This window comes from Rhipicephalus sanguineus, chromosome 4 (assembly GCF_013339695.2).
Source record: "Rhipicephalus sanguineus isolate Rsan-2018 chromosome 4, BIME_Rsan_1.4, whole genome shotgun sequence".
In the NCBI taxonomy this organism is placed as follows: domain Eukaryota; kingdom Metazoa; phylum Arthropoda; class Arachnida; order Ixodida; family Ixodidae; genus Rhipicephalus; species Rhipicephalus sanguineus.
The window spans coordinates 115182581-115205587 of NC_051179.1; the positions used below are offsets into that span (position 1 = coordinate 115182581).

At 46.6% G+C, this 23007-nt stretch overlaps 1 protein-coding gene and 1 non-coding gene across 2 annotated transcripts in view; one reads left to right on the top strand and one right to left on the bottom strand.

Moving 5' to 3' along the window:
• The window catches only part of LOC119391528 (17-beta-hydroxysteroid dehydrogenase 14-like), a 33142-nt gene extending 10635 nt beyond the window's left edge, over nt 1–22507 (top strand). The window contains exons 5-6 of the mRNA XM_037659206.2: nt 14578–14614; nt 22417–22507. Coding sequence (XP_037515134.1) covers nt 14578–14614; nt 22417–22507 — 128 coding nt within the window. The remainder of the gene's footprint in view (nt 1–14577; nt 14615–22416) is intronic.
• Trnat-ugu (transfer RNA threonine (anticodon UGU)) lies at nt 13411–13482 on the bottom strand. The gene has a single exon. It is a non-coding gene; the product is annotated as a tRNA-Thr (tRNA).
• Nucleotides 22508–23007: the final 500 nt, after the last annotated feature.

Genomic DNA, 23007 nt, shown 5'->3' on the forward strand with positions numbered 1-23007 from the left:
GAAACCGAACCCCTGCTGTTTACGCGCTGGCAATATCAACAAAAAAACTGTTTGTTGGAACACAGCAAAATATTTGCCAATGCACTGCAACGTTGGGAATATTAAGGAGACAAAAAATAGGAAATGAAACAATTAAGTAGTGATGTCAATCATTTTTGATGGCCTAGTTTCTACGTATCTGTTAGGAAATGACAATGTATTCGCAACATAAGATGCACCTTACCTACCGCACGCCGATTTGCCTGTGCGTTCGGCTGCTGGCGTTCCGAACCGAGACATAAATACGTCGCGCACAACTTCCAATTACCGTACACACACTATTTCTATTACACGTAACACCCAGTTGAAAAGCAAGCGTGGTGCGCAAGCAAGGTATGCCTCAGCGATCAGCCGAAGGACGCAGTGTTGAATCTTCTCGATGTTGTTCGATAATGTTCTCGATTGCGCTATGAAGTGAACCTGAACACTGACTGCAAAGCTAGCGCAAACAGACAAGATTCACCGAGTGTCGAAGTAAATGGCATCTCGCACGAAGTCACTGCGCTTATGCAACTATCTTTACAGCTCCGGACCTAGCGAACGCACCCGGCCGTGATACGAACAGACACCGATAATGCCATGAAGAGAGTTAGCGTCTTAGCGAGCACATGGCAACATTCGCCGCACGTTTCTTTAGTTACACCGCTTACCGCGCAGTCGATTCATAACTGTCGATGACTCGAAATGACTTCTGATATCCTGTTGAAGAAACACACACACATATTGCAGTTACGCCAAGCGTAACACGGCATCGAGGCAAAAAGATAGGTCACTTCTCAACACACGCTGCCAACGCGCCGAACGGTCTGGAAGGGAAATGGCCGCCGCCGCCCAATGTTGCCCGCGTGCAGCCTACCTTTGAGGTACTCTGAAATTTTCTAGTGACTATAGTTTCGCAAGACGCGTAGCGCCGCCTGTCGGGGCGAGAAGAATGGAATTGAGTAGTGCGAAGTCGGACTCCCTTGCAAAGTTTGCTCTTGCTGTGGAACCAAGAGCAACTAGCGAGTGCGGAACAACAATTTAGCTTAATATTGCGTGTGTTTGCGCATTTAACACTCACAAAGAGAACTATGAATTTCTCTTACGTGGTTCTCTATGTGCGCGTTCTGCATGTGCACCTAATGCCGGTTTTACCTAGCGGTTTTTTTTATTTTTGAAACCTTACACTATTTCAAGCAATTGTGTATATTAAATGCGAAGCATTTCTTAGCGAACCTCAGGCACTTTGGCCGTTTCTATCTACGTATCTATCTAGCCGCCTACGTCTTGGCGCTCTCCTGGTCGTCTCCATAACTTGTAATATACCGAAATTGGCATAACAGGGGATGAGTCTACGACGAACACGATTCACTGGTCGCGACATGAATAACACAAATTACCTGTTGCGTACGTCATGAAATCCTGTCTCTCAGTCACGTGTGGCACATACCCGCATATCAGAGTTCATGTTATGCGGGCATGTGCTACAGGTGATACAGAGTAGAGCACTGCACGGGCCGTGATTCTCGGCCCGGGCCCGGCCCGGGCCCGGGACTTGTTCCAATTTACCCGCCCGAGCCTGGCCCGGCAACTCAAAAAAGAGACCCGGGCCCGGCCCGTACCCGAGAAAAAATTTCGCCTACCCGGCCCGGCCCGGCCCGGCCCCAGATCGGGCCCGACAGAGGCCCGAGCCAATAATCTAGGTGGTGTTGCCTGAAGATAGAATCGACCGCAAGGGCGTTTTAAGCGGCAAATATCGACGCATGCTTGGCGCATGCTTCGCTAGCAAGTATACTTTAACCTATGGTACTTTCTTGTAAAAAGGTGCTGGCTCACCGTGGAAACAGTTGAGAGGACATACTGGATACGATGAACGTTTGTTCGGCAATGGTGTACTGTACCCAATTTTCTAGGAATACCATCGGTATCATCAAGAGCGTTTTGTAGCAGATATTGTAGGAAGAAAAGCGATTTCCAGCATGAGTCCGGTTTTGATAAGGAGCGCAATAAAAACAGAGGGGACAAAGAACAGAACGCTCTCTTCACTTTGTTTTTATTGCGCTTTCTATTGAAATTTATATGGACACGAAAGTGAGACAATGAATCGGCTTAGATTGACAAAATGTGCTTTTAGAAATCTAATGCCATTAGTTTCACCAACAGAGATTCATTAATAAAGGAGAAAATCAAGGTCAACGTTTCATTTTTAAATTTCGCGACAAAATCTCACGCGTGACAACACGGATTTCAAAGCGTATTTTTCGTATTTTGGCGACTTTGGCTTGTCGAAATTTCCTGAAACTTCGTGTGTTAAGTCTGTGGCTCCCCCTCGGAAGACAATGCACTTCATTTTTAGCGATTAGGAACTGTGTGCGATCTAGTAGACGCCGTCACAATCTATGACGCGTTTGATGCGGGAATTTCATGGTGGCGTCACCAGCCGTAATTTCTTTTTGCGCGTTTTCGCGCTTCCCATGCGTCTTCTCGCGGCAGGTGTGGTGATTTAGAGTAATTTGCTAATGCGACAACAATCGTTTCCTCCTTTAGTGTCCCTCCAAAGCATGCTGTAACGACAAAGTCCACGCTTCTGGATGTGTAGCACATGTATCTTCATCGTAGTAGCACCTTGCCAATCAAGAGAAGTACAGGAAAAAATTCAAATTTATTAGATTTTCTGTAAATACACTAATCTAGATAAAAATTATAACGAATCGCGCGCAGCACGTGGACTTTGGAAATATGTAAAAGAAGCCGAATGGAAGAAAAGCAACTATTTGTCACACCATTTTTTTGATATACCCCACCACTGCTATTATAGACAGTCAATAAAATTTTGTGGCAAAGTTTATAGCTTATTTGTTCGCATGTTATTGTACAAAAAATCAAATTAAAAAGAGATTCCACTTAAACACACCGTGCGCCCTTGCATCACCGCGCTAAAGTTTCTTGCACTGCGCTAGCCGCAGGTGCGCACATGTGCCTTGAGAAATGTGAAGGCGTCGGTAGTCGTAGTTCTTAACTCCCATCACTGGAGCAAATTTAGGGTGTCTTTTTGGACCTCTGCAGAATGAAAATAGCTGTCCAGCTGATCCCTTCATTTCTCTATTCCTGAACGTTGTGTCACTCTTCATTATAATCTATAAATGCCTCTGAGGGTATCTCCTTGCACTTTTCAGCAGTATTTTTTATGCACGGCTTGCACAGGGCTCTTTTCTGTCTATATTATAATGCTGTATGCCTTCCTGACGATGTTGTACCTGTAAAGTGGCCTACGCTGGTAAGACTGCACTGGTAGGACTGGCAATAGGCGGACGAAGAGATTGCAATCTATTTTCGGGGTTCATTCCAGTTTGGTAATAAATGTGTGAATAAGCTTCGTGACGTTTACTCATTGGCTGCATATAATTCGAGGTAAGGGGACATTCCACGGCATGGAATTCGTGATTCTTATTTCAAGCCAGATATTTCGTCAAGGTAATATACTTTGCCTTTAAACATGAATGTACATGTTTGATGGACTTATGCTAAAAGAGCAGGCAGCTAGGCATTGTGCCCCTCTTGGTGGCAGTTGCCAGCTTGCTCTCTTCCTCTTTTCTCTGTGTCCTTGTGCTTGTATGTATACAAATCAAATAAATAAATTCCTGAACATTCGAACGCTGCTGTGGCAGTATCAAGTAGCATTCTACTATATAGTGCAGGGGTCTCAAACACGCAGACCGCGGACCTTTCGCTAGCGGCCTGCGGACCGCACATGACTGTCTTCGTCCTATTTTTTATTTTTATTTTATAAGTACGCTCTCGAGCTACACAGGCATGCAGGTCTAAAGCATTTTTTTCGTGAGGCACCACCAGCAGCCACCATGTGTTGATACATAACCGTGAAACAAAACTCTGTGTTGCAGAATTGGCGTCCAGAGTTTAGTCATTTTAGAGATAGGTATCTATATATTGGTGGAAACTCGCCGCCAAATACCCTTCAGAAATGACCCATATATGAAATCTGAAAAAGGTCTTTAAAATTTCAGCGTTAGCTGACATCTGCTAAAACCTATTCTGCCCCCCCCCCCCCTCCCTCTCACTCCTACCTTCGTCACTATCCTGGCCTTTGCGGAAGTAAATTTTCGTAAATGCGGGACACACAAAGCAGGCTGTGCATGTCCAGCTTGCGTCACATGATCTCAGGGAGCCTAGACGGAGCCACAGAAAAAGAATTTCTTTATAGGGATTGTAATAGGGATTGTATGCAACGAGACTACGCGCAGTCTCTTCGTTTTAGTGGAGGGCTGGAACTTGCAAGAACGCTTGCCCGCCTTGGGCCTCCGCGATCGCACTTGCGATGATAAGTTATAGCTATAAATTTATTATATTACATTTATCACTGCGACTACAGAATAATATTTGAGATATAAAATAATAACGAATGCAAATAAAGCACGGAATAGCGAGATGTTAGCTATATAAGCGCCTGGTCTACTTACTTTCAGTTCGCTCGTTTTAGATAAATCAGGTAGCTCCGTATGCAAGAAACGAAAGAAGATCAGTACTTGTCACTCATAAAACTTCTCCAAAGAGCTTGACCCACATAAAAAAAAGAATAGTTTTATCGAGATGAAATGTGAAACGTATATATGTACGCGCAACTTATGAGGAACGCATTTGAAGGGACAGACACATCAAGAAAAGAAAATGCGGGGGGGGGGGGTGTCGGAGATCTCTGTTCGTTCCGCATTCGTTCTGGCGGTGTTGCGTCACAAAAGTGGGCGGTCCGCAGCTCTCTTCCGCCGAGAGGAAGAGGACAGCCAATCGTCAAGCGGTGAGCGGCGAGCTTTGCGGAAGTAGACGCGCATCGTTTTTCCTCGGCAAGGGGACCGTATATTTCAAAACGAAGTCTTTCTCGCCTTCTAATATATACAGTTGTTATACGAAAAGATATTGTTTTTCTTCTGAAGCTCAAACAGTTTCTGAAACAGCAATAGGTTTCAGTGCTGATATTTATTGGTGTTAATTTTTCTAACCTGCTCGCTATGTGAAGTCGTGCACGCGAAAAAAAAAAAAAACGCCAGGCCTGCGCTGAAACCGCAGCACAGTCACAGCGAAAGCTGGAAGAGCGGCGTTTCTAGAGCCCGTTAAGCTCTCTTGGGGCTACAATACAAGTACACTAGAAAGGTACCCACTACGTCATAAATCACAATTTTTGTGAAGTTGGGAAGCACCTACTAAGCCATTATTCGTCATTCTGCGGAGAAGCGAGGCACCAGCTACACGTCTGTAAGGCATTATGTGCACTTCGTTGAAGCGACGACTAATGACGATGAAGAATTATGGCTCAGCCCTTTGTAATGGGTTGGAATCTTTAAACGGCCCACCAGTTACGTAATTTGGATTGGGTGACGCCCGGTCGCTATTTCCCTCTCCCGTCATTCTGTATAACATACGTTGACGTGGGAGAGAGACGGGGGGGGGGGGGGGGCGAAGAACTTTACTGAGACCCCGAGGAAATGGATCATGCGCTTATGGGCTTCCTTGACAACCAATACAAGTGCACTTGCGAGGAACCCACTACGCTATAAATCATTGTAAAATATAATTTTACTGAGACCCCGAGGAAGTGGATCATGCGCTTATGGGCTTCCTTGGCAACCAATACAAGTGCACTTGTGAGGAACCCGCTACGCTATAAATCATTGTAATTTTTTAGTAGGGCAGCAGGCACTGTGCCATTTTTCGTCATTCTACGGAGAGCGTTGGTACCTGCTAAACCCATGTAAGGCATTATGCGCACTTTGTTGATGTTGTGCCTGATGACGATGAAGAATTATGGCAGAGTCCTTTGTAATGGGTTGGAAGCATTCAACAACCTACTCGTTGCGCAATTCGCATTGTGTGACGCCTGGTTACAGAATTCGCGTTGTGGGACACTTGGTGCTTATTTTACTCTTCTACCACGCTATATTGCATATGCTAATGTGGTTCCTTCCCGACATGAAGCCTGTATAGGACCTTTTGCAAAGCAGCTTCAAGCACCGGCATGGCTCAGAGGGTGAATACCGGGCTGCCACGCAGAGGGCCCAGGTTCGAACCTCGTTCCATCCTGGAATTTTTTTTCTTATTTAGTTTTTTTTCTTATTTCGAGCGATACTGGTTACGGACACCGGCGGCGGCGGCGGCGGACAACTACGGCGCCAAAAACGGCCGGTGAAATGATCTCATAACAGCTTTCGCTGTAAAAAAAAAAAAAAAGTAGCGGTCGGCGCAGTTTTTCAAAATGTCGTCCCACCGGAATGTCTGGCTTGGCTCCCGGGTGTCGGATCGTCAAAGGGAGCTTCTGCTAGCTTTTATGAAAGAGCACCCACAGATCGCTACGCCGTCGTGCCCGCTGGGGCCGTCGTACACGAGTGAGGACCGGGAGGACACGTGGCAGTAGCTGGTAGCGCTTTTGCACTAAGTCCCTGCGCGTAAGACCACAGCCCAGTGGCAGGCCCGTTCATTTCGTTCTCACTGTTCGTTTCGAGAACCTAAAGCGACGCCGCACTCGCTCATGTCTTCAAACGCATCTCGCACCTCTAACCGCAAGAGAAGCACACGTCGCAAGCGCCATTTTCTCAAAATCAGCTCTTGCGGCCGCCGCAACCGCTGCATCATGCCGTGCGAAGCCATTTGTTCGCTCGAGAGAACGCGTGCGAACGGTCTCGCGCTCCGTTCGTTTGTAGCAGACGACATGCTCGTTATGACGCGGTATGACGTCATCAAAAAATAAAGGATCAAGCAAAAAGAAAAATGGCTACGCCCCTCAGAGACGTGGTTTTTTCCGGCTTCGGCCAATCGCGTGCGCCGCCAGAATGGGCGCAGAACGAACGGCGCAGAACAGAAATCTCCGATCACCCCACTCGTTATGACGCGGCATGATGTCACCAAAAAAGAAAACCTCAAACAACAAAAAGAAATGGCGACACCCCCTGCCTTGAGTGGCATCTCCCGCTTCAGCCAATCAGCGCGCTTGTTCTTCCCTAGGAGAATGAACAAGCGGAACGAACAGATCTCCGATCGCCCCCCGGGTGCCGACGCCACCTTTAAAATCGTGCAAAAAAAGCAGTGACGTCATAGCTTCTGATGGCGACTACTGGGATCTACGTACGGTTCGTAATCGGTAAAAATGAAGTACATTGACTTCTGAGAGGGCTATAGACTTAAAGTCTTAACATACCAAGTTTCAAGAAGTTTCGTTGAACCAATCACCCAAAATTACGACAAATACAGTTTGAAATCCGTGACGTCACGCGCGGAAATTTCGGCGCGAGATTTAAGAATGGAACTTCACCCTTGATTTTCTCCTTATGATGGTGAACCTAATTACATTCGAGTTGTCAGAGTACACTTTATCAGTCTTAACTGATTCGTGGTATCACTTTAGTGTCCCTTTATGAGCTGAGCAGAGTCCAAGCCCGACCCGAGCCCGCCACCTCAAACCCGGGCCCGGCCCTAAGCCCGGAGCCTCAAGCCCGAGCCCGGCCCGGGCCCGCCATGAAAACTACTTTACCCGGCCCGGCCCGGCCCACGGGCCGGGCCGGGCCCGGGTTTTCGGGTAGGCCCGAGCCCGTGCAGTGCTCTAATACAGAGTCCCAACCAACACAGTAACGGCGATCACAGACATTGATACGCAAGGAAAGTGATAATCATAATTGTTGGGGTTTTATGCCCCAAAACCGCGATATGATTATGAGAGATGCCATCAGGGGTGTAGCCAGAAATATTTTTCGGGGGGGGATTCAACCATACTTTATGTATGTTCGTGCTTGCGTTTGTATGTGTGCGTGCCTATATACGGAAGCAAAACTGAAAAATTTCGGGGGGGAGGGGTCCTGACGACTTTTCCGGTCGATTCGTACAGTTTACTGCGCTACAAGCAGGTATTTCTTTAAAAAAAAGAAAAGAAAAGCTCTTTTCCGGGACAAAAACGGCGGCTTCCGGTGGCTTCACGCCCGCGTGCTCGATGCGCCATCCAGCTCCTCCTAGTGGAGATGAGTGCGTGGACCACGTGGGATACAAAAAAAATACCGGGGTCAGTGCTTCCCTACAATAAATCTGCCGATAGAACCAGGCCTGTCATAATTACCGGTGATTCCAACATTGACTTACAAACATTTAACAACACCTGACCCTTATACTGCGTGAAAGATTGCATGAATGTGGACGGGGCATCAAAAGAACTCGGTGCCACGCCCAGGACAGGACGCTTCATAGATCATTTCTGCGTAAAAGCCATCCAGGATTTGATTTCTACCCCCTGTACTATGCCTCACCCTTCACTACACTTGGACCCCTCGTAGCCGCATTCATGAACGGATCCGATAACAAGTCCGGTCCAGCTGCTGGTGCTCACTGATCACGGTGACGATGACCTTGTTCAAGAAATATTAATAACCTCTTCTACACATACACACAGGTTCGTGAAGCGTGCCTCCGTTCTCCGTCATAACGAACAAGCATAAGCATAAAAATGTAACACTACTGTAACAACTGCAACTGTGACTGTAACGTACGTGCAGTGCGCCTGCGCGTGCCACTCGGCTGCGTACCATATATCTAGGGAAAGTTTACTGAATGAAGTTTAGTTGCGAGTAACGCCTGGCCTGTGTATCTGTGTTCCTTCTTTGTCCTGTTCGGATTCGCGCTATCCTGTATTGAAGGATATAAGCACTACATATCAGCTTACCGCGTCTGGTGTTGGGAACACCCATGTTTCTGTTGGCATCGTTACGCAACTGTAAACAACTGGTTATGTAATACATATGCGACTATTGAACATATTAGTGTGCGTACACCACTTCCACATTTCTCTAGCGTCATTCCGTAACGTTTCGCTCAATGTGAAAAATTACGCCGCAGTCACCATCCAGCGCATGCTTCGCATAACATTTATTCCCACGGTACATGGGATCTGCCGAATTTTTTTTTTTTTTTGTTGTTGTTGCGAGATGCGGCATATTGCATTTTACTCGAAAGTAAATGCAGCTGTGAACTTCACAAACAATGTATCAAGTAAACTTCAAAGCGGGCTTTTTTTTTCTGATGTCAATTCGAATTTATTTGTTTTACATTTATTATGGAAGGCACTTTGTGAAATGACAACGTTTTTACGTTTACTTACGGAATGTGAGCAAGCATCATTTTATTTTCTGACACCTAGCCCTTACATTGGTTATTGATATTTAACTCTCTGAAGCTAAATTATGACCCCTGCAATTACCAGAAGTCAACGCAGCACACAAAATCTTCGCGAAAGTGCTCGCTACACACGCGATAATGAATGGTACAATGCTTCCCCATACTCAGCTCTGTCAACCATGTATCTCGCTGCTTCTTGGTTTCGGGGCATGCATGGAAACTCAGACCAGGCTCGGTCGAATACGTTCGCCACTGAGCAATAAACCATACTGAAGCAAAAAAGAACTTCAGCCTCGGGGATCAGATACATCGAGCAGCGTTGGCGTGGCTTTCGGCGGCAAAGGCCAGTCACGTGATGTCGCTTAGCACGTAATAGCGATAACAGCGCCGGTCTCTCCTGTGGTGGCCCTCGGGGACAACACACACGTCCTAAATTGCTGGGTTACACTCGAGCAATAAGACATATATGGAGGCCATTTCGCCTCAATCAGCTTTCATCGCTGCGGGCACAGTGCCTTTAGGAGCAAGCACAATTACACGATTGTGCACATCTAGTATACGTATCAAATAAGCACGCAAGCTTTCTAATCAATACAGCTCGAGGCGACGCACAGTGAAGTCCAGGAAGAGAAAGACAACCACAAGGCGAGGGTTGACTGACAGCAGAACTTTATTAAGCCCCGTGAAGAACAACCCATCTAACCATATCAAACGGCGTCTATAGTCGGTGACAAGCGAAGAATAAAAATTTAGCTGTACCGCTGTCCATTTGTATTATGCGCGTCCAACTACGGCCGCTCTTTACCCAGACGTAACGCTTAAGACGAACCAATTAAAAATGCAACATGGCGCCGTTCGCGACGAGAGGCGAGGTACCGCTGCACCGAGACCGAGAGCCGTCAATTCGATTTTCCTGTGGTATTTGTTTCTTCCAGAAGAAGCTCTTTCCTACTGTTATGCTCACGTACTCCGCACTATCCTCGCCGGCCGTCATTCGATGCCTGTGCCGCGTTTGAAGTGCACTAAAGCGGCAGCAGCTCGGAGTGTTTTACAACGTTTTATCGCGTCCCGTTGTTTCGGCAGCGTCAAGTTGCAACACGGCGTGTGTTCCCTCCATCGCTCGGATACACCCAGCATGTCACCTGAGGGTCGGTCACCACATCGGCGATTGTCTTCGCGTTCATTCGTGTGCAGTGAGGTGAAGGTGAAGTCGGAATGTGCGCGTCTGTGTGTCATCTACAGGCCGCAAAAGCCATGTAATTAGCGTTGCCACATGCGTGTGCGCGTATGTGTTACTTGACGTTGCAACGTGGGAATTTTGGTGATCTATTGTGATAAGCGCCGTGCTTTGCGCCTATATGAGTGACGTGTGTGCGGACGAAACGTGAGAGAAAGGAAGCGACCAACATAGCCCGTTAGCGCAACACAATGAGAAAGTAAACACATCAGATGTGCAGAATATGCACTCGTGTGTGCATTGTAAGAAAATAATTGTGGTCATCCGGTGCGTGTGTGAATATGTGACGTGTGCCTATTGGCGCAGTTGCGTCGTATAAACGAAATTCAGTTCCACCAGCCCAGAATTATGTGCTCGGTTGAAAGTGCTAAGTGCTCGATGCACGAACGCCTTGCATGAAAAACGCTGTGCGAGGTAATCGTTGTCTACAAACCGCGAAATGATGCGAGCTACATAATGTCGCTGTGACACAGGCCCGCGTCAGTCCCGGACTGAATCCTCAGGACATCAATAAAGTTATACATACCATACTATATAGGAACTTTCGATTGCATGGATCGTGATCGTAAGTGATGTGACGCCGCTAAAACTATTACTGAGTGAAAAAAAAGCTTTTATATTTAATGGCGTTGCATTACACTTCACAATATCAAATTTGGAATTGTCGCTTTTGTATAAGATGCGTTGTTTTCATTTCGCGTGTAATGTGCGCACGTATTGAGCAGTGTTAATTTGTTTATATTAAAGAGGTACTGACAAGATTTCGCCGCCGACATAGTCTGCGGGATCGATTCCCGTGAACATGCGTGTATCATCTGCAAAATATCAACAGCGAATATAGCTTCGAAAGTATTTTAAATGAATTTTAAAGTTTGCGTGAGCGATCGACACCCTCGCGCTATAAGGCCTCAAGAGCTGGTACGGTGGCGCTACTGCTCTCGCCCTCTGTCGGCCCAGTGGCGCACTGTTAGGATTGTCCGGGCCCGTCTGCATGTTTCAAGGCGGCGGCGACGGTTACGGCGGCCGCTCTTATCCAAGAACGGCAACCGTAATTCTTTTCTTTTTGTCTGCATGTGTAAATACGACGTGCTAACTTATGTTTATTTATGTTTTTCTTCCTGTCTGGGAAACCTCTCAAACTACTGCCGTTTAAAGCTGCAGCGCAAAAACCAGCATACAGCGACTCTTGTTAACGTAAGCATTCACAAAACTTCGTCCCCTTTTCGCTTCAAGCCATTCGAGAAAGACAGACCCCCGTCAGTCCTTTTTTTCGCTGAAAACGGAACTGCCAGGCCTACTAAAAAAAGAAAGAAAAAAACGGGAAAAAAGCAGAGAAAACACAGCTGCTTGCGCCGGAAACAAGTTCTGTTCCGTCCCTTGTAACCACGCGGAGAACAGCAGACCCCCCTACCAAGCACACACACAAACACGCTCACAACACTCACAATGCATACACACAAACACACACAGGCGCGCGCACACGCACACCTTTACAGACTGTAAGCGCCCATCAGTTCGTCACTGGTTGTCGTCTGCTTGGGAAGCGCATCGCCAGCCCGTGCGTGAACGTGAGGGCAAGAAGCGACGATCGTGTGTTGTTCTACGGTTGCCGTAGGATTGAAATTGCAATAACATGTGTTTCAAAAGGAGTTGTTCGTCGCTGGGTACGAAGTGCACGCGAGTGGTCAGTGTGTAGTCTGAAAGAAGAATTGATGGGCGCGATGGAATCTTCCGACATTATTGGGAAATGCATAGTGCAATTGAAAACCGTGGATTACGACGTACGAGTGCAATGGAGCTTTTGATTTTTCAGTGCTCTACGTGTGCTGAGCCATATTGAACTCTTTTCGTTCCCAACGAAGAGGGCGCTGCAAATTCGTGGCCGTTGTGAGCCTGCTATCTTCCAATTTCTTTGTGACCTTATAAGTTTCTGTATACATTTAAAATAAATAATAAAAGGCAAAAAAAAACGCGAGAGAGTGAGGACACTTACGGACGGAATTCGAGGTGTTGCTTACGCGCCGCACAGCTGCGGTAGAGTTGTCTTTCATTTTCGTCCGACTTCTGTGGTAACCGGCAGAATTTTAAAGCTAGTTGCTTCCGCACGGTGTTCCTACAGCTGTTGTGCCAGTGATGCACGCAAAAGTACGAAAAAGTACCGGACTTCTGCGACGTTTTTACGTCCTTTCGGCGAAGAGCCATGCGATTCTACCGTGACTGCGCGCCCGAGAGCAACGAACGACAATCCCAACTTTTCGCCGCGGGCGTCTGGTGGCGCTGCCTGTTCGCTTCAAAGCTGCAGCGCAGTAGGCCTATTGACACCCTCAAAGGTGACCCTCGGTGACCCCCCTATTTCACCTACGTGACCACGCTGCAGCAAGTTATGATGACGTCATAGCTGCCATTTTTGCCGCGTTCGCTCCAGCAGCCTACTTATCGGTGGCTGCTCCCGCACCGCGCGGAAGTACGTCACAGTTCTGTGTGCTGACGTGTCGAGTGCTCAACCCGCTAGGTGGTGATAGTTGCATCCGGTGGCTTGTCGTTTTTGAAACCGAAACTGACAATGATCGGTAATCAGGAGCCTTGATTTATTATCTGTAACGCACTGCAGCAAAGGATGTGCCGTGTTCATCGAAGCCTCGAAAATTTTGCGAAGGTAACGATCGGTCTCCGATCGAAACGTCGACGAGTAAACTGTTTTTGTAGAAGCGTATATCCTTTTCATGTTTTTCTTACGGCAACCGAAGACATCCTCTTCACAATATATATATATATATATATATATATATATATATATATATATATATATATATATATATATATATATATATACAAAGGAACAAAAACATTACTTTTAAGGGCTCGTTTTTCTGTTAGACACAATCTTAATGAGAACTAACGGGCAATAATGCCAAGGAAAGTAAAGTGGATAATATTTGTAGTAATTAGGATATAAATATGAAGAAAGTAAAGTGGACGAAAAAATAAGTTGCCGCCAGCAGGGACCGAACCTACGACCTTCGAATAACACGTCCGATGCTCTACCACTGAGCTACGGCGGCGGTCATCCTCCCGTCAGCTTTACGGGGTATATATATATATATATATATATATATATATATATATATATATATATATATATATATATATATATATATATATATATATATATATCACAAATCCCCCTGCTGTAATGCCCACTGGGCGATGCAGGTATGTTGTCGAAAAAAGAAACAATCCCACGTAAAGCTTTTAGTCACCGCCACTTTAGCCGCGTACAGCGCCTTGACGTGAAAGTAACGGCAACGTATGCAATGACCCACAGAGTTAAAGACCATGTGTTCTACACGCCTTTATTTTGTTAAAACAAAACGTCAACTGAAGCCTTGGCGTTTACCTCAAACATCATGACACGCACGACGTATAGAGAGGCAAATGCGGTACTCAAGGCATCACAAGAGTCGAAATTCACGAAGGCACTCTCAGACTACTTCGTCATACTTCGCTTTGAGTCGCAGTTGCCATAGTTACAGCAGACAGTGAATAAAACTGGCGGCAGCGAAAGTTTCGTAAAAAAAGGTTACAAACGACCTTATCAAATGTGTGTAATGTCCCTGTTTTGTTTCGTGAAACGTAAAAAGACAATTCCTTTATACTAAATTTTACATGAAATCTGGCATTCTTTGTTTTAATGCCATGATTGATACTGCGCAGAAACATCACCTTTGAGACCTACATTACTTCTTTGTAGACTCCGAGATGACCGTGGAGGGGGGTGCGAATTAAACAAGATATATTTGTTAAGCTGACGCTGAACTTCTTCGTGCCTTCACATAGTTTTATCTAGCTTCATCTTCCTTATTTCAAGATCAATGCGGTATTGAAAATAATGTTTTTATGCGTGAAAATTACTTCCATTCTTTAGAAACTACTTCGTTTGCAGCGCGGAGGCATGCTTATATTTATACTTAGGCTGTCACCGAGTATAGACGGCAATTCGTGACTGAATGTTTCTGCAATCGGCTACGTTACATATGCATCCTATTGCTCGTGCACCATGCACACAAGTTACACAACGTATCACTCATAGCCCATGACTGCTGCGTCCTAGATACGGTCAAACTGCAGTGACGTTGTCTCGTTTTTTTTTTTTTCAGAGAATGCCCCCTTCGGTGTTCGTGTGAATGCTGTCAAGTAAGTTAGCCATGCTATCTCCTTGAGTATAGAAGTTAGGGGGCAGTACTTATTAGAGCAGGGGTTCTCTGTAGATCTGAACATGATTGCCATTCTCGCTGCTCTCTTTTTTCTTCAAAGAGTTCAAGTGTAAAGGGCTGGTAAATTGCGTTTCGGTACGTCACATTGGACGCCGCACCTTGGTACAGCGACAATTCTGTATTTATTTGTTTGACAATACATGATTGCCGCGGTGCGACCGTGCGATACACTAAAGGCGACGTCATGAGCCCCCTCACTAGGCCTGCAGCACCACGCTGTACATTCTTCACACAACGCAACTGTATTGAAAAAAAAGAAACGCACGAGTACAATAACATTATTAAGAACTAGGCGAGAGCTTACACAAAACAGAATAAAACAGGGCAACGAAAATGTATACCATAACGTACACGTATCATTACAAAAGTGGATGTAAAATAAAATAGAGCAATAGTAATTTAGACACCGGTGTTCCATATGGGAACATATATACAGACTTTCATACATGGAGAGCCACATGAATAGTCACATGTGTAAAAGTGTTATATATGTGACTATTCATGTGGCTATCCCTGTACTAAAGTCTGTATATATACATTATTTTTCGAAATGAATTTTCTGCTGTGTTCGCGATGTTGCAAGTTTTGGTCGAATTGCTTTACCGCTGTTTTGTCTATCTTGCCCTATCGACACATAAATGTGAACTAAGTGGCTTCCTTTCGGCATGCAACTAAGCTCTGGTGACTTTACTTCCCAAATGCTCCCGCTGGTATGCAATACATAACAAGCAGTCTGACAGCTCGAAGGAGCATCTCTTCGCACGTCTACATCTGCTGCTAGTGACTCAATAAGCGACAAAACGGCAACAGTTTATGTACGTAGTCTGTGTTTTTCAAGAATAACAACAGTATCTCATGCGTGTCCATGTACATTCATTTAGGATTCTTATAAGATTCGACCGGTAATAATTTCTTTGCGATCATACTGATGTACAGACGTTTAAAGAGCGGCTCCTTCTTGATTGATGGAAAGTTCCAGCGATTTCTCTACTTACTCGTTACAACCGTGACAATTTGCAAATTATCTTGACGGACGCCCAAAGGTGAACTTCAAACCTAACATTTACATACATAATCTTTTGTTTTCACAGTCCGGCTGTAATAAAGACGACATTTCTGATGCAACCTGGTTTGACGGAGGACAAATATTTTGAGGTGCGTATGACAGGAGCTGCTATAGCGTTGCCTTGCTTAGTTGAAATACAAGAACAGTATCTAGCTCTAATGCGCATTGCAAAATAAGGATATTCAAGAAAGTTGGCGTTGAGTAAATTTTTTAAAAGGATAATAAAATTGCGTTTCACACGTTCCCTCTCGGGCTACCTTGCAGTAGTCAAATACACAGTAGTAAGACTTTAGGTTTAGCTAGCTAGGGAAGATACAAATACGGAATGCACCATGGCCATTGGCGCTGAGATAACGTTCCTGCGACAGCCTATTCGAGAATTTCTTCAGCAGGGCTTTCAATGTTTGTACAAGATTGACGGCGGTAGTGTGGTGAGGCGTTTACCTATGATTGTTGTGTATTTTGTGAAAATGTGGTTTATACACTGTGATATTTTGCATGCCCACCGCGGTAGCCCAGCACGTAGGCTACTGTGCTGCTAAGCTCGAGGGCGCGGGTTCAATTCCCGATCTCGGCGGCCGCATTTCGAGGGGGGTGAAATGCAAGGAACATCCGTGTAGTTATATTTAGGTCTACGTTAAAGAACACCAGGTGGTCGAAATTTGCGGAGCCCCCCACTACAGCGTCCCTCATAATCATGTCGTGGTTTTGGCACGTACAAACCCCAACAATTATTATTACATTTTGCACGAAGGCGGCCATACTACAGTGACACATGCTCAGTGACTCACTGATAGTAAAGGAGTGTGGGTAGTTTGTATCCGACGAGCGATACGCTTCATGCGACCATAGTGAAAGTTATTTACTGCAGCGAGATATAAACGCAGACAAGAAAGACGTCACAGAAGGACATCGGGAGAAGAAATAATAATATAAAAAGAGAACACGTTAGGTTAGCTGCTGCTGTGGTACCAGAATGCGCATGATCATAGACATATACGAACAGACAGCCCATGAATATCTCCCATGCTTCCTAATGAAAAATAAAAGCTTGCGCCGCTTTCTTGGTTTTCTCTTTCCTCGTTTTCTTGTTGTTCGAAAGATCATTGCACCGCCACCACGAAATACATCGAAGCCGCCATAGAAAGCGTTCTATTCTTACATTTGTTTTGCAATGCGAGTAAAACACACTGATATGGTTTGGATACATTCATATTCTGCAAGGATGGGTGTGCCCAGTGTTAAAGAAGATCACTTTCGGAGCGTAGGGGCCCACTTTCAACCTCAGTCCGGCCAAGAAAGTTATTCAGTTTGAGATACGTAGGCAGTTCTATGACGACTCAACCAAAGAACTGTCTTTCCGTCCCTCTGTCACGAAAGACGAACATCGCCATAAAGAAATAAATTAACAAGATGTTTTTCTTGGTGGGGCCGGATTTCAAGCCGGGCCCTCACTCTCCAAAGGCGAATGTCAACCACTGGGCCACACACCCATGCTTGCAGACTTTGCGTATATCTGAAGGACATGGATGCATTGCACCGGCGGTGCAAAACAAACGTCAAAAACCAACTCTTTGTCTGATGGATAGACGAACAACTTTACTGAGGTCCAACAGGTCGCGCAAGTTTCCTAGCCCAAGCTGGCCGTTCCCACGTTTGGACCGAAAGGCCTATTCGGCCGCTTCGTGGGCCCGTTGGGCTACCCACAGCTGTCCCTCTAATGTGAGCGTCCCATCGCCCTTCAGTGTTTTCCTTGTCACTGCGCAACGCGAAGCAACGCCACATCATAAGAGTGAGATCTATGCATCGTGGCATTAATCGCATATTGTAGGAGTAGAGAACTCCCGATAAATCTTCCTAATTAACTGCGGGTTTGGATGGGTTCTTGTTTGTAAGAGTCTCAGCGTAATGACCTGAGCCCTGTGCGGAGAGGGGGAAGACCCTGCGTTCTTGGTAGAAGTGCTTGGTTAGCTCGCTGTGCGAAAGGAGGCGATGCCTGCAATCTGGAACCTCAGCATCTACTTTCCTGGTGGCTGCCCGGTTAGCAAGACCGCCTGTAGCACTGTGAGCAGATTCGTTGAGGTTAGCGGGAGCACCGTTGATTTCTCCCATATGAGCAGAAAGCCAGATTATCGCGTGCGGTTGGACGACCTATCCCTCGAGAATTGCCAGGGCCTGTATAAGCGGTATTCACGCGGGGGACAAACTCTCGGGGGATAAAAGCGGATCTTAGTGACGTCACCTTGGGAGGAGAATTCCCCACAAATGTGCCCCACTCACACGGACGAGGCGAGCGGAGGGGGAGACCAGAGTTACCAGACTACTCTGGTGGCTTGTACCTCCCGTGTCACCAGTTGCTGACGACGAGCTGAAGACGACCACCTGCAGACGGGACGCCGACTGCCGCCCTCTGCAGAAGCAAGTGCACCAATGTGGCCAAACAAGATGTCGAAATTCTGCTATATCCCCCACCGTCGGGGGTTAGTTTTTCCTGTTGGGGAAAACATCCCCATGTCCTCCGCACGATAAGAAAATAACCAGAAAAGGGAGTAAACTGCTTGTGCTCTAGCGCATTACCCTTTCTGGGTTTTGTTGTACTACGTACCACTCGAGGTAAACATTTACTCTCGTGCTAACTGAGTTTTTGAACGCAGAAACGGTAGTAGTTATTTACCCCGCTGAGGTTTTCAGCGAGTATAGTCAGGGTAATTTTTTATTGCCTTTGCAATGGTTTTTCGGTGATTTATGAGAGTTAATTCTTGGTCGACAGTTTCTTGTGGCTGACGTAGTAGTAATTATTTACTCCCCTAGCTCAGTTCTCGCGGCTATTTCTGGTGGTAAAAAAAGAACTAGGGCGTGCGATTGCACCATGATCCATCGTAATTCGAATCTAATCAACGTAGAAAACACAGTATCCATGACATATACGGAGATAGACACAAACAAACACACACACATAACCAATGCAAAATAAAGCACCACATCAACCGCTCCCCAACCCTACACTAGCCACCCGGTATATATAATCACCGCATCTTGATCTGCCATGTAGTGCCGGTAAGATACTTATGTTTTGCTTGCTTGAACAATAAAGATTCACAGAGTATACGCGTAAGTTTTTAAGGTTGGCGGCAAGTCGCCATGAGTCACACCGACCTTATAGTATAAAGCCGCCTTACCTCACCTTTTTGATTATCCAATTATTCGCTGGCACTCCGTGTTGGCCGCACCCGCGTTCGCAGGGCTGATGCACAAACCCGCAAAATATACCTAAGCACACACAAACCACGGCCACTCAGCAATTTTTTCATTGCGCAGCGGTGCACAAACACAGTAGCAGCACATATCCAGGAACGCCGGCGAAGAAGAGCGGCGCCGCGTCTGTACTGGCTTCTTGCCGACGGCATCACTAGGCCTTTTCGAGGAGCACGGCTATGTGATGAACGACAGCTGGCGATCACAGAATGATCTCCTGCGCAATTTTCGTCGTCGTTATTTGAGACACCAATTAAAAATAGGTGTCCGCTATTCGCGACGTCTTACAGAGCGATGCACTCACAACGAACGAGACGGCTTGCAGGCTCGGTTTTCGCCGTGCTCGTACTCGCAGTGCACCGGCGGACGCACGTTGGTTCTGTCTGCCTCGTATCGGGGATCGCATTCACGCTAGATATTTCACAGCGGCTGCCGAATGGAGCGAAATACGCAGTTTGGACTGCACACAGTTCGGGCTGTTTATTAAAACAAAAGCTGTGCGGCGCTTGTTTCACCTGCTCCGGCGACGCACTCACACCGGGCCCGAGTCGGCACGTCGGCACCGAGCCGGCCACCGGCCGGCTCGGTGCCGACGATGTAGCGAAGCCTTTTTCTGATTGCTTCGAAGTTGTGGCCGGTCACTCTCCAGGAAGCAATCACAGACGATCCCACCAGCTTGGTTTTGTTGCCGCTGGGAGTGTTCTTCGTAGCTTTTCGCGATTCGGCACGGAAGCGAGGTATCCGCGGCGTAGAGGCTCGGAGGCTTCGCTGGTACGTGCAGAGATCCAGCCTGCTGTGCTCAGCTGGACGCCGGCGCGAGTTGAACTTGCCATCACCGCAATGAGACATATATAGCGCAAGCTTCTTACACTCGCTTGTCTTCAGGGCCCCTAGACAAGATACACCAACGATTTGCGAAAATCTTCAATACGGCTTTCCAGCAGGTCTTTTTTTTCTTCGAGTAAGCCCTTCCGTTCACAGACTGCTTCTCTCGCTCGTTGTGCTTCTGCAGCACTATACACCCTAGCTGCAGTTGCAGTGAAAGTGCGTATGCTGAGGGTCAACCATGAGGCGCGACAATGCCCATACCAGCTTTGAAAAAAGAAAAAAAAATCATTTGTGATGTTCGCATACCTTCGCTGCAACTGGGAGGGGCGCTCATCGGTGGACAAAAGCCGCCGAAGCAGGGGGAGCGGGGGGAGCTTGAGGTCCCGTGATAATAAACTCTTAAACGGTGGTTAAAACTCACGTGACAGAAAACTCCCCACGTAGTAAAATTGGCTAATAACATCCTTTTACTACTTTCCTCAGAGATAGTGGTAAAACTATGTAATGTGCCACTTTTACTCCAACATGAAGTAGTAATTTCACGAGCGAGGGAGTTTTCAGAGGTAATGAACCGGAAGAACCCCAACCTCGGCTAAGTTTTGCTTACACTGCGAGGATCGCGCCCACTCACTAATCCGTGACGTCGCGGTCACGTGATCCGCAATCCCCCCGGGTCCCCCGCGGATTTCTCCCTCGTGTGAATACCCCTATATAGAGACGACTCCTTCGGCAAATGCTCGGACGGCTTCCGTAAAATTGATTAAACTGGCCAATTCGGCTTGTTCGTACCTAATGCTGACACACTGCGGCGCAAAAAAAAAAAGCACGGACGAACACAAACCAAGCCGACAGGCGCTGAACTGGTCAGACATTTTATTGGAGAAGAATGACGCATACGTATATATATATATATATATATATATATATATGTATATATATATATATATATATATATATATATATATATGTGACGCTATGAATGAAAGACGGGCCGTGGCTCATACGCCATACTTTTATACTACTCACGCGCCACCTCTTCTTCATCGGCTTCTACCAGACATCACTACCTTTATACGTCACAGGATTCCCCCTCCCCCCGAAAGAATGCGCGAGTTTAACAACAAAACATGAACACGCAGAGTGTTAAAGCTAAAATGTCAAAACGCGGAGTAGTTCCATGTAACAAGAGAGCTCCGTAAAACCACTAAAACTTTCAAACCGAGTCCAGCAGTCCGGTGATATTAAACACAGCTCTGGCGGGCGAGGCTGGCTGTTCCACATTGGATGACATAAGCGTGCCCGGCTCGTGGACACTGATGATGACACGGTTCTTGGGAGGAACGAATAAGGTTGAGAGCCGTTGTAGTAGATGGTCGGATATCGCATGAGTCGGATTCTGTGCCGTGGCTGGCACGGACACTTTGCTTCCAGTTTGCGTGTGCGATGATCGAAACTGACAGGACGACGTCGACGTTCTTGTGGAGTACAATTGATGGCTTTGTGCCTTTTTTGTCGCTTTCTGTGGTGCAGAAGATGTCTCTGGCGGTGTACGGGCAGATGCCTTACATCTTGAATTTTCCTTTGGCATAATCTTGTCTTCGGACGTCCTTCAATCCGTGAGTGAGCTTCCGATGAAGTTCTTATTCGTCGTTGCCTTTGTTGTAGTTTTTGTTGTGTTGGATGATATTCCTGTTGTTGCCTTTGTTGGAATTCCTGATGTTGCCGAAGTTGCTTGTGTGGACTCCTATTAGGAACACGAGTTAGATTTTCTTCGTAAGCTGATGTGGTGTCCACTAGGTAGGCGGCGCACTGTGGCCTGTTGTGATGATTGTCGGGCACTGTACATAGAGCGCCATCATTGCTAGAAAGCTCTTCAGAGGCTTCTGCGATGTCGCTCATTACGGACGCTTCTGACTCACAGCTGCGTGTGAGGTTTGATACATCCGTGCCTTCTGCATCGATTCGACTCACGGGTGCATTAGCACTGGGTGGCGATACCGCAGCGGAGATGACTTGATCAGGTTCCAGTTGCGAATTTCGGCAAGACTGCGGAACTATTGAAATAGAACCTTGCTGCGAAAGGCACCTCTTGGGCTCATCCTGAGGTCGTTGGGTATTCTCCCAATGCTTCAGCTCGCTTACCGTGAACGCAGCGATCTTATCAGGCAGTTGGTAGGCGTTAGGAGCAACTGGAGAGCCGCGTGAAGGATAACCAGGCGGTGGTCTACGTATACGAGGCGAAGAATCAAAGGCATCGGGTGTTTCAGTAACGCCTCGTGTCATACGGTGGAGTGAAGACGTAAATGACGAGTTTCGTGCAGAATGGAAATCTGATGGATGTCTAGATCTTTTGGGAAAAGAGCTTGGACTGCGATGGCATAGTTGAAATTTCTCCAGATGGTGGATTACAGGCGAATCTTCACTGTAGTCAATAAATCGGGTGATCATTTCTTCCCTGATTTTGTTCCATGATTCATTGTTTTGGAAGATGTGCGTGAGGTAAAAGCGGAAGGCCTCACCGGTGACGTAGTCGTTGAAGTTTTTGACCATGTCCCGTTCTGACCATGATGCAGCGGTAGCGTGGACCTCGAAAATGTGGAACCAGTCCTGGACGGGTCCATCGTCCGCCGATCCTGCGTACTTCGGGATGTCGAGGTCTGCTGATGATGCTGCCATGAAGCTGGTCACTGTATGCAGCGATGATGTGCGCAGATGGTCCGTATGTGGTCAGGGTGTCTTGTTGAGAACGTTGATGATGCGTGGCTGATGAAGTGGCTGCCAGGTCTTCATCCTGTCGACTTGTGTGACGCTATGAATGAAAGACGGGCCGTGGCTCATACGCCATACTTTTATTCTACTCACGCGCCACCTCTTATCGGCTTCTACCAGACATCACTACCTTTATACGTCACATATATATATATATATATATATATATATATATATATATATATATATATATATATATATATATATATATATATATATATATATATTGCCGCGACTCTTATATTTCATGAGTGTAAGCTTCACCCACAAAGACTGTGGGCAACGCGCTGCGCAGGCCTCGCCGTGAGTGTAGGAAGCTTCGCGATTGTTTTGGAACAATCTGTTAAGATTGCGCGCCGCACGAGAATGTTCCAGCTTTGTCGAGAGATAACGCC